This window comes from Callospermophilus lateralis, chromosome 11 (assembly GCF_048772815.1).
Source record: "Callospermophilus lateralis isolate mCalLat2 chromosome 11, mCalLat2.hap1, whole genome shotgun sequence".
NCBI classification, from domain to species: domain Eukaryota; kingdom Metazoa; phylum Chordata; class Mammalia; order Rodentia; family Sciuridae; genus Callospermophilus; species Callospermophilus lateralis.
This window is the reverse complement of record NC_135315.1, coordinates 89,471,604-89,483,789: the sequence shown is the minus strand read 5'-3', so window position 1 is coordinate 89,483,789 and position 12,186 is coordinate 89,471,604. Positions and strand designations below refer to the sequence as shown.

At 38.5% G+C, this 12,186-nt stretch overlaps 1 protein-coding gene across 1 annotated transcript in view; it reads left to right on the top strand.

Moving 5' to 3' along the window:
* The window catches only part of LOC143410666 (A-kinase anchor protein 9-like), an 88,756-nt gene that overhangs the window by 9,028 nt on the left and 67,542 nt on the right, over positions 1 to 12,186 (top strand). The window contains 4 exon segments of the mRNA XM_076871462.1: positions 4,598 to 4,796; positions 8,322 to 8,582; positions 8,584 to 9,800; positions 9,802 to 11,336. Coding sequence (XP_076727577.2) covers positions 4,598 to 4,796; positions 8,322 to 8,582; positions 8,584 to 9,800; positions 9,802 to 11,336 — 3,212 coding nt within the window.

Below are 12,186 nucleotides of genomic sequence, written 5' to 3'. Positions count from 1 at the left end.
AGCAGTGGGTACATACTTTTTCATGCAATCCCAGTTTCTGAAAGAGTGTGGCTCTGAAGAATGAACATTTTCTTTAACTCTGTTATATCTACTTGAAAGATAGAAAAGACTAGATTTTTAAATACTTTGATGCCAAACTGAGTAGTAAAGACATTATTTTATATTTTCCACCTCTGACTACTAATTTCTTAGAAGATGACATCTGTGTGAGACTGGGCTTGTCTGGCCGAGCAAACACTTTCAGGGTTCTTCTTTGGATAACTGGTAAAACAAAGTCCCAATTGTTTTATTCTGAAAAGAGAGGGCCCGGATGGGATATGTTCCACTTTTAGCTTAATAGGAAATGAAGTAATTCTTGGGCCGTGCTTTAGTTTTGTGTATCTGTAGCAGTGTTTTGTTTCCATGGATGCAGATGCTCCTTATAGTGATAAGAAGCCTGCAGGAAAGCTCTCTCCTGAACACACACCTCTGACTTAGGAATTTAGAAAAGAAGTGGATTAAATTATTCTAAGAGGACCTTTGCTTTACATTGCTGCTCCTCACCTACGTGCTTCTTGTATTTTTGTTTATTTTTCTCCTTTCCTTTATTTTTTCAGTTCTACTGTTGTGCCAAAGGCATCAATTGGCTCCAAAGCTTTGTTGGGCCACGGTGATTGAGAAGCTCTTCTTAAAGTTTTAGGATCCGTTTTTCTTGAGTTACCCGAACAGGAACATTTTAATAGCTAATAGTAACACCAGTTTTAGATGCCTGCTTTATATCCAGTGCTTTGTGCATGGCTGCTTTTCATATTTGTAACAATCCTTGGGTTGGTGGTATTCTCATTTTAGGTATAAAGGAACAGGCTTCAGGGTTGAACAGCTTTCTCATGATAACCAAACCAGTTTGGGGTTCAACCCTAATATTGTTTGACTCTTCAGTCAATAGTCAGTATTCTTCAGGATCCCTTTCAGTTCACTCATCTGGGAACAGGTCTCTTCTACCTCAGAAATCTGTGAACAGGCTTGATAATAGGATAAATTTAGAAAGGATTTTAAAAGATGAAAATATTAGGTGGTCTGGGGATTATATTGTTTGACTCTTCAGTCAATAGTCAGTATTCTTCAGGATCCCTTTCAGTTCACTCATCTGGGAACAGGTCTCTTCTACCTCAGAAATCTGTGAACAGGCTTGATAATAGGATAAATTTAGAAAGGATTTTAAAAGATGAAAATATTAGGTGGTCTGGGGATTGAATGTGTGTGTGTACTTAGTAGTACATGTATGCTCATCTCTTACTGCTGTTTTGGCAGAATTTGTTAGCAGGTGGTCCATCAAATTTAAATTATGATCATTAATGTTTGGGTCTTTAACAGTTTATCTTTCTTCGTCATCTCTCTTAATTCCTTTAGGGCTACTTCCTTCATGAGTTCAATAAAAATTTCCAAACTTCCTTTAAAAAAAAAGTACTGTGTTTTTTTTTTTTCCTCCTTATTAACAGGAAATCGAGTGGAAGGAAAAACACCATGGAACTAGCAAAAATCTTGCTACTCTTCTTTAGTGTTTTTATAAAAGAAGTTAAATTGTATTTATTATATCAAATTAGATATGAGTTTTCCATTGGATGTCTTTATAGTGTAGCTGTAGAGATTGTTAATACCCTGTATTCATCATGTAAAAAGGCAGCCATAAGACTAATAGTCACCAATAAATAGTCATGCCTCTAGAGCTAATTTACAGTAGTAAAAAGTTTTATGTATGCTTATGTAGTGACTTTAGTTTTCTTAGGTTTACATTATAAAACTTTTAATGTAAAAAATTCTGATTTCTTTCCCTATATGCTTTATCCAAAAGTTTATACAAATTAAAAACTAATCTTTAGATCCTCTTGAGCCTAATAGAAAATATCAGTATGAGACAGTAGCCCGTCAACCTTGTGTAACATTAGGTTGAGAATGTTTGTTCTTGATCAGTAGTAACTCTTCCAGTTACTCTTCAATGAAGAGTTATCCATCAAACCCTCAGTTCTCTGCTCTTCTGTTAACCCACAGTTTTTTTTTTTTAAATAAGCCTGTAATAGACCAAACAAACTTCAGATTTATGGCATGTTTAACTTACAGTGATTTAAGTTCTCCTTCAGATTGTTAAGTTCATCTGACAGGAAAATATTAGGCTAACAATTGGATGACATCTGTTTCATGGTCTTTTAGTGGCCTAAAAGACCATGAAACAACTCAGCTTAATTGAGTTTACAGAGAAATTGTCTCTTTCTCATTTGGTGTAGCTGATTTATTTATTTATTTATTTATTTTTTGAGCCATTCCATTGAACTTTTAAGGATCTAACTTATAGGTAGGTACTTTTTATTAGAGGTCATTTTACCCAAAGTAGAGTAGCTTGACAAATTCATAGATATATAAAATACATAAATAAATACATAAAACATTCAGCACAGTATATGCCAGTCTTATTTTAAGCAACTATTAGGTACCCTGTTTTGGGAGATGGGAGAACTAGGCGCAGGGGTGCTTTACCACTGTGGTACATTCGCAGCCCTTTCTTATGTTTTATTTAGAGACAGGGTCTCCTATGTTGCATAGGACTCTGCTAAATTGCTGAGGCTGGCTATGAACTCTCACTCTTCTTCTGCCTCAGCCTCCAGATCTGCTGGAATTACAGGCATGTGCCACTGCACCTGGTTTAGGCAGTCATTCTAAAGTATGGAAATTGCAGTAGTGTTCTTTGCAATAGCCTTCATTGTTACCCTGAAGGGCATGCTTTTATACTTTTTAAAAAGGCATTTCACTCCACCACACTTTTAAAATTTCACTTGTTCTCAAGTTGAGTTATTAATGACAGGTATGATTTATGAGGTAAAATAGTTTATGGAGAGACAATTGAATTACTTGTGTCTCTGTCTTGAATTTTTAATTTCTTTCATTTCAAAACATGACATTGATGTCAAATATAACCTTTCTTTTCCCCCATAATCTCTTAAGATACTTTACCAGTGTGTACTGTTTGCTTAGGTGAAATATGAGGAACCCCAAAACACCAGTGTTATACGAAAAGAAAAAATAAAGAACATTTCAGATAAGGAGGGAAGGATTAATAGCATAATCTTATTGTTGTACCTAATATTTGAGCTACTAGGTATCTACTCAAAATGATGTTTGAGAACTGTTTTCAGTATTTTTAAAGCTTTAAGAAGAAACAGGATTTTCTGATAAATACAGAAAACAAGATGAACAAGGAAGGAAGGCATACTAGGAACTATTTTTAAATGGATGAAAGCAGGAAGAGTAATAGGCAACATCATTTTTTTATTTCTCCATGCCAAATAGTAAAGTCATAGTTCTTTGTATTCTAATTCTTGAAAATCCCTTTGTGTGCATTATGTAGTGAAGGCCCAAAGAAATTAAGAGACTTGTATAACATCCTGTAGCTAGGAAATAACAACCCTGAAGTTTGAATACAGAAATCTCCAACTCTGTCATTACACCTTATATCAAACTAACAAAAATGGACAGTGACACCAAGGATCAGAACTTTAGAAATTTTTATACTTCTGTTGAACATCGAAAAGGCTGCTTAACACTTGAAATGTGTGCCAAAATACTGTAATTGGGAATATGAGGTTGTATGGTGTACCATTGTCTGCTTTCATTGCTGGTTTATCTTGTGCCCTGAAATTCCTTCTTCTGCTGTGAAAAACACAATAGACATTTTGGTTTGTATTTCATGCAAGCATTATGAGTGTGTCTTATAGAAGCAAGGGTAGAATTAGAGGTACTGTTGCCCTTACAAAACAAATTCACTTGCCTTGATCCAAACAACTGACTTTTAATAGTGGAACTATATAGAGACTTCATGCTTTGAGGCCCGTGCCAGAAATGCTTTGTTATATGCCTGTACCCTTGTCAATTTTATTTGTATATATGTTTGTAATGAAATGAATTCAGCACAGTTGTTTGTTTATTGTTGTTTATTTTTAGTGGTGCTGTGAATTGAACCCAGGGCCTTATACATACTAGGCAAGCAATCTACCAATGAGCTACACCCCAGCCCTGTTTCTTTAAATTAAAAATAAATTAATGATTCAAAACAGAATCTTATAATTATATTAATAAGGACAGTATAAGGCATTTTATAGTTTTCTCTGTGGAATTGACTTCAAGAAGTTTGAGGGTGTTTCCTCCACTCATTACAAACGTTAAAGTACCATTAAAGGGGTTGTAGCAACTGGGTATTTCTTCCCACATAATCTGTAATTAGTGTAAGGTATAATCTATTAAAGAGCAATTTTTAATAAATCTTGCTACTATTGGAAACCAGGCTAAAGCCATCTTTCTTAACTATTTTAAGATCCTAAACTTCTCTTAAAGAATATCTTTAGGGAGGAATCCTGTGGTTTCCATTTGCCCAATTTGTAACCTCTTATGAGGAGGAAAGAGAAATTTGTTATATTCCTGTATTATTGGGGAGCTATATAAACCAAAATTTTGCTATAGAGCCTTCCTTAATAACAGTCAGGTTAGAAATATGATGTGATATTTGCCAGGTTAAACCTACACCTGGGAGATTGTGTTTATATATTAACCAGAGTTTACTTGCTTGCAGGGAGAATGCTAGAGAGCCAGACTCCTGGAGCAGTTTATCCTATGAAATCCCTTATGGAGATTGTTCTGTGAGGCATCATCGAGAATTGGACATCTATACATTGACCTCTGAGTCTGAATCACATCATGAACCTCCGTTTCCTGGAGACACTTGCTCTGGACATATTTTTAAACTTATGAACATCCAACAGCAACTGATGGTAAGGAAGGTTTTCATTTGCAGGTTTATGTATGCTCCTGTGTGTGTCCCTGCCTATCCCAGTGAAGCTTGCTGTTAAAAAATAAAATGCCTCCACCAAAGCCATGAAACCTGTAAAGCAACGTTTGTGGCTTTAGATGATATCACTTAAGATACAGAATTAGCATTAGGGTTGTAGCAGTAAGGGGCTGAGTGTTTTAAATTGACTTTTGCCAGATTTATAAACACACATTGTAGATGTAGAAGTAAACAACAACTAGAACTAAATTTTCCTGGCATAAAAGGAAATTTGTCTGTGTTTGGTTTAATTTTATAGAACTAAATGAGGGAAAACATTTTCTGAGATTGTTGCTAAAGAACACGAACCCAGTTTGCTCATCAGTGAAGCCTTTTCCCAGCTGTTTTAGTGAGTAATTGTAATATTGCTATATTTAAATTGATAGTTACATGGTTAAAAAGATCACTAAAAAAAAAATTTTAATTTTATAATCCATTCAGTCCTTCAAGATAAAGTTGTTACCAGACATAAAAACATTACAGACTCCCTGGTAGCATTTATTATGAGTAGTAGAGACGTCATATGGGTACATTTCTCTTGACCACAACATTTAAAAGGCTAAATTTAATTTTCCATGTTGTTTATTTTAGAGCTGATTGGATTTGGATACAGTTTGTTAATAATTTCATTTAAGGTCATTTAGGTTCAGTTCAATGGCAGAAGCTTCTTTGAGAGCAGACATGATTTCTGAGACCAGCAGGCTAAAAGATTCCATAGTAGGGTTGTATAATGTGCCTGCCTCTGTCTTTTTGAATTGTTTGTTCCAAAGCACTAATTTTATTTTCCTTTGAAGAGACTACTAGAAAATCAGTTTTTTCCCCCTTAGAACTCTTCTTACTAGGTGAATGATTGTCCACTTGAAAATAGCAATTAATAGATGTCAAAGCTACCAGAAAGGTATGGTTGGCAGAAAATATGAGCAGTCAAAATTGTGGAGAATGCATGTATTAGGAGCTTCCAAAATTCTTCAGGTAACATTACTTATTTCTGCAGATCTCTATTTTGTAATGTTTATTAAATGTTGCGACCTGCTTTCATAGTTTTTAGAAGACTGTTGCTTTCAGTCTGAATGGTATCAAGTTAATTTTGAATACTCTTAAATGTAGCCTGCAAGCTTTTAGTGAAAATCCTTTTTTTTTTCTTTTGTGGTGTTTTCTAATAGAGATACTTTAATGAGGAGGACACATTTTATTCTTTTATATGTAAATTTTTACAGTAGACTCAGGAATTAGGAAGAGCCTCATGATATAGTGTGCAGCATATTTACTGAATGACTAGATGATTGAGAGGACATATGACAGTAGATATGCATGAGATCATTATAGTTGTTCATATAATAACAAATGATAACAAATCACATATTTTAAAATTATTTTAATGTATCATGCAAATAGTATTCCTATAACAATTGCTGAAGTCAGGATATAAATTTACTGAAGACTGCTGTGTAATTTTTCCCCTCCATTTTTCCTAAGACTGGTCTGTATACACATGGGAGTTTTACATAATTATAACAGATTAAGGTATATAATTTTTCCCCACATTGTATTATAAATGTTATTTTCTGCTTATACTGTGGTCTTCATAGTTAACATTTATATAATTGTGTAGAATTCCTTCCATCAGGGTGATGAACCATGATTATCTTAACCATTCCTTTGTGGGTTCTACTGCTTACATTAAAAAAATACTTTAAAGTTGCAAAAAATAGTTTTGAGATTACTTGTAATATCTCAAGTCCTAGTACCCTCTGAGAGTAATTAAGTTAGACATTAGTGCTGTATGTTCTCATATAAGTCAGTATTGACATCAAAATGTCAAAGAATACCTACCATGCCACTTTTTTGTTTTCTTAATTCTCCTGGAATTTGAACCCAGGGCCCCATGCATGCTAGGCAGTCGTTCTTCCCCTGAGCTGTATCCTCAGTCATGTCACTGCTCTTGACATTATGAACCAATATGTAAAAAAGTTAAACTAGATTGGTTGGGCTTCTTTGGGAGATTAAAGGATTCTTTGTAACTCATCAGTGAGTGTTTAGGATACATAGGCATCTGATTGCATCTTGTGGTTAAAAACAGTTTATGAAACTGGTTAGGATTTATTTATACTTGAATATATGAGACAGGATTAAAGTAGACACTTCCCTTTTAATGAATATATTAAAAAGCATCTTTTGAAGGTGCTCACAGTGTTTTTTAAAACTCTTTTATTTGTTCTAATTAGTTATATATAACAGTAGAATGCATTTTGACACATTGTACACAAATGGAGCACAAATTCTCATTCCTCTGGCTATACATGTACTGATACAGAATCTATAGGCCAGTAGTATAGTCATGCGTGTATATAGGGTAATAATGTTGTCTCTTTCCACCATCTGTCCCACCCTCATACCCCTCCCTTTTCCTCCCTCACTCCCCTCTGCCCAATCCAAAGTTCCCTCATTCTTTTCTTATCCCCCCCCACCAATTGTGGATCAGTATCTGCTTATGAGAGAAAACATTTGCCCTTTGCTTTTTTTGGGTTTGGCTTGTTTCACTTAGCATGATATTCTCCAGCTCCATCTATTTACCTGCAAATGCTATAATTTCATTCTTCTTTAAGGCTGTGTAATATTCCATATCACATATTCGTTATCCATTCATCCCATGAAGGGCATCTATGTTGGTTCCATAGCTTAGCTATTGTGAATTGAGCTGCTACATTGATGTGGCTGTGTCACTGCAGTATGCTAATTTAAAGTTCTTTGATTATATGCCAACGAATGGGATAACTGGGTCAAATGGTGGTTTCATTCCAAGTTTTCTGAGGCATCTCCATACTGCTTTCTATAGTGGTGCACCAATTTGCAGTCCCACCAGCAATATATGAGTGTACCTTTCCCCCCATATCCTCATTAACACTTACTGTTGATTGTATTCTTAATAATTTCCATTCTGACTGGAGTGAGATGAAATCTTAGAGTAGTTTTGATTTGCATTTCTCTAATTGCTAGAGATGGTGAACATTTTTCCATGTTTGTTGGTAGATTGTATTTCTTCTTGGCTCACAGTGCTTTTTTAAAACAAGATTTTTGAGCCTTAGTTTTAATCTACTTTCTAGCATATTTTTCTATATAGAAAAGAATCAGTGAGTATTTCCTAAGTCATTTTTTACACACCAGTGGAGAGAGGAAAATAATAGCAGAAATGAGAGATAATTAGGGCTGGGGTTGTGGCTCAGCGATAGAGCACTCGCCTGGCACGTGGGAGGCCCTGGGTTCGATCCTCAGCACAACATTAAAAAAAATAAAGATATTAAAAAAAAAGAGAGATAATTAATTTGTATTTGCTTAGATCACCGTATCATGTGACCTTGGAAGGGCCAAGAGGGCAGTGAGTTATGTTTAGTAGAGTTGGGCTTATAAGTATCAGTGACATCTTCTCTCGAACAGCTTTTTTAAAAAGTTATCTTTGATTTCCTCCTAGAAAACAAACCTCAAGCAGATGGACAATCTTACGCCCTTAATGATGACAGCACAGGATCCTTCCAGTGTGCCCAGTGTCCCAGAGACAGATGGCCAGTTCCTTCTCAGTCCACCTGTATCCTCCAATAGCCAGCAGCTTTCTCCTCCTCCTAAAGAGACTGTGAGCACTGTATGCTGCCAGGGGAGCCCTGTTGGACCGATTGAGAATTCCTGTGATTTTTCAAGTGTAGTTGAGGGAGAGAAGACAGACCAATCTTACAGTAAAAAAAAATAAAGGCGTGGCGAGAAAAGGGGAAGAGGTGGAGCCAGCACCTATTATGGACTCTGGAACTGTGTCCAATCAAGACAGCTACATTCAGAGCATGCCTGACTGTAGAGTAAAGGGCACAGCTGGCCTGCTATCCTGTGGAAACCAAAATGAAGAAACTGGAACAAAGTCTTGTAGAATGGGCACAGACGAGGAGTCTTTGAGCTTTGGAGGCAGTATGCTGCAGGGTGATGTGGTCACAGAGTTAGGCACAGCCCAGCATTTCTCAGGGGGTGAACTAGCAGACAGTTCAACAACAGAAAGCAGCGCCTCACAAGGTGCAGGGGAAGTGGAACATAGCCTCATGAACATAGCTCCTGCCACCCAGAATAATATGCCTCAAGCAGTAGAAAGTATACAGAAAAGATTTGAGAAGTCGAATATCAACACAACTGGAGCCACTGACGTACCAGTCATAAGTGAGCCTGTGGATAAAATCAGTGTTCCAAACTGTGTTTTTGCCACAAGTGCCCCGAGTAGTGACAGACCTGAGTCTTCATTTGGATTTAGTCTTGGAGAAACCCCCATTGAAAAAACAGCAGAAACTGAAACTTCTGGAAATTGTGAGGAAAGTGCTGATGCTCTAGATCAGAATTCTCTGATAATCCCAACTGCCACAAATAACAAGATTTTAGATGAATTAGAGCCGAGCACTTCCTTAGCAGACAGATGTGAAGCAGTGTTACCTTTGGATTTAATCTTTTCTGAGATAGAAAAAGATATAATGCCAAACCAGGGATCAGAAATGAATTCATCTCATACTCAAAGCCAAAACAGAAAACTACTGGCTTATTGTGCCACTGGAGATGATAAACTCTGCTCTGACTCGGAATGTCAACAGGACACAGTGACTTCTAGTGGTGAATTGATTGCAAAACATTGCAGTGACTTGGTTAGACCTGAAAACACCATGAAAGGGCAACCCAAAACACAAGACCCATCCACTGCCATCTGCCTTGAAGACCAACAAGTAAATACAATCACTTCAGAATGTGTAGATTTGTGTCCTCTCAAAGTTTTGAATAAAAAAGGTCAGGGAAAAGATTCAAAACTAGATACGCTTTTAACAAATGTTCTTGAGGTAGTTTCACCTCTGTATCCAATTGTGCCTAAAACTGAGAAAGAACTGGTTCCAGACCAGGCGGTGCCATCTGACAGCACTTTCTCTCTGGCAGCCTGGCAGTGAATCAGTAACCAAAGATGACGCACTTTCTCTTGTCCCCTCCCAGAAAGAAAAGGGAACAGCAACTCCTGAACCACACAGGGCTTCAGCTTGTAGAGATGGCCTGGCTGGAGGAGATTTGAATGATCCTGATGAACAGTTGCCAGGAGACAGGGCAGTAGGCCTGTTCTTGCCCTCTGCTGCTGTGGAGCTTCAGCTAAGCATGGGGAATACCAGCCCCGGAAGACATGATGGGGAGCTTGAAGGTCCTGGCCCCTCATCAGCTCCTGAAGTTCTGACCAACTCTTCTCTACTGAGTGTGGGTAAGGCCACTTTGACTTCTGATTCAGTTTTTATTGAAGAAGGCAAAAATCTGGTGGTTCCAGAAAGCTCTGTAGTGCAGAGACAAGATGACAAGGACAAAGCAGTGCCTTGTTCCTCCATTAAGGGAGACAAGCTTTCTTCAGGAACATTTCAGGAAGAGCAGAGAACACTACCTCCCAGACAAGAGACTCCAGAATTCTGTGAAAAACCTATGTTGGTGGCCTGTGCTGAGGACAAAGCACTTCTGCCCAGCAGTTCACTGGGCACACCCTCTGCTTGTCTTAAGACAGAAACTAAACATAACAAGGAAGTGGCCCTACAAGTCTCCCTGGTGACTGAAGGTGGGGCTGCACAGAGCCTGGTGCCACCAGGAGCAAATCTGGTTACAGACTCAAGGCAGGAAGCCTTGAATGCAGAACAGAACAGCTCACCTCTGTTGTCTGGTTTTCTGCCAGATGAATCTGAGGCTCTTGACTGCACTCCACCTTTCGCTCTGGATGTGGGAGTTGATAATACTGAATCCCAGGGAAAAACCAGTGTTCATGAGTTGAGTGGAAATGTGATGGTGGATGTTGCAATGGTTAATGCTCTCCGAGGTACTGCTGGGCCCAGAAGAAAGGACAGATCACCCAACATGCAAAACATCCCAATTTCAGAAGTTTTATTGAGCCAGGAGAAGAATGTGATCCAGAGTTTGCCAGGAGATTTACCAAACAAAGGTATGACTGGACTACAGGGAGCTACAAACCTGGGAATGGTACCTCCTGATTGGAAGACAGGGAAGCAGGAGAGACCAGACCATGGCTATTCTATGGGTGACTCCAAAGAGTCACAAATGGATGATGGAGCACTGCAGCTTATTGCTAAGGAGCTCCCCACACAGACAGGGCTCTCAGATCTCAATGACAAGGCTCTCACTGGCATGAGAGAAGTCACACAAATCTTGGCTCCAGGCAGGGAAAGGAGTGATCGCATGGTCTCTGTTGAAGCTGCACATGTCCCTGAGGGAGCAGACTTGCTAGAGGCGACTGCCTGCCGTATAGTGGAAGCTGTCATTGAAGGAGTCAAAGCCTCAGGAGTGCTGATTCCTGAGGGGGGAATCAGTCAGTTATCACCATCTGGTCCTGATCTGGGCCCTAGGACAGAACAGCTGACTGGGAACCCTGCAGGATGTTTTGCTGGAAGGGAGGAGCCAGAGATTGGTCAGCCCGAGCTGGCAACAGGTAAGCAAAGCAAAATACAAAATTAATATTTCAAGAAGCAGATTTCCTTAGAGTCTCTTGGACATGCTGTTTGAAGGTCTTTCTTGCTCATTGAGTAGATTGCCAAGTGAATAGACACCACCATCAAGAGACGCATGTCGTCTTGGGGTTGCACAGATTTTGCTTCCTGTATTATAGACTCACAGCTTGATTACTTAAGCCTGTAAGTGCTCTGTCACACTGGAGCAGTTGCAACTTTCCAAACTGGAAGATGGTGCCTAGATCACAAGTACTGTAAAAAGATGAAGGAATTTAGCAGATGTTTTTATTCACACGGCCTAGTTCTTTTCTTTGGAACCATAGAAAACAGTGCTGTAAAGGATGTGTTTTATTTACAAGCCTGAAACTCTTCCTCTTTATCATTCTGTCTGTATTCTGAGAAAATTTAGAGTCAGGGTAGTTTTATGAACAGCTGTAAATAAGTATCATTTTAAACCCAGCACCCAAAATGGTGGTATGAGGTCAGTGGTTTGACTGAGGAGACTCCCTCCTTTTCCTGCCTGAGGAGCAAAACTCCAGTTCCATTGCTTATTACTTCTGAGCAGAGTCTGAGAATTCAGGACCCTGCACAGCGCAGAGGATAGGATGCAGGATTTCCGCCCAAGCCCAGTCTCCTGAGCTGCTGTCACCAGGCAGACCTTGTGTCTGCTTATCTTGGTGAAGCAGCTGCACCGAGCAGATTGCTCATACAGCAGCCTGTCCCATCTATGGGTAACCACGTCCAGAGACAGCAAAGAGAAACCACTGTTGCTCAGTGGAAATAAACTTCTTATTGGGGGTTGAGACTGAAGCTGAAACTGGAGTCTGTCTT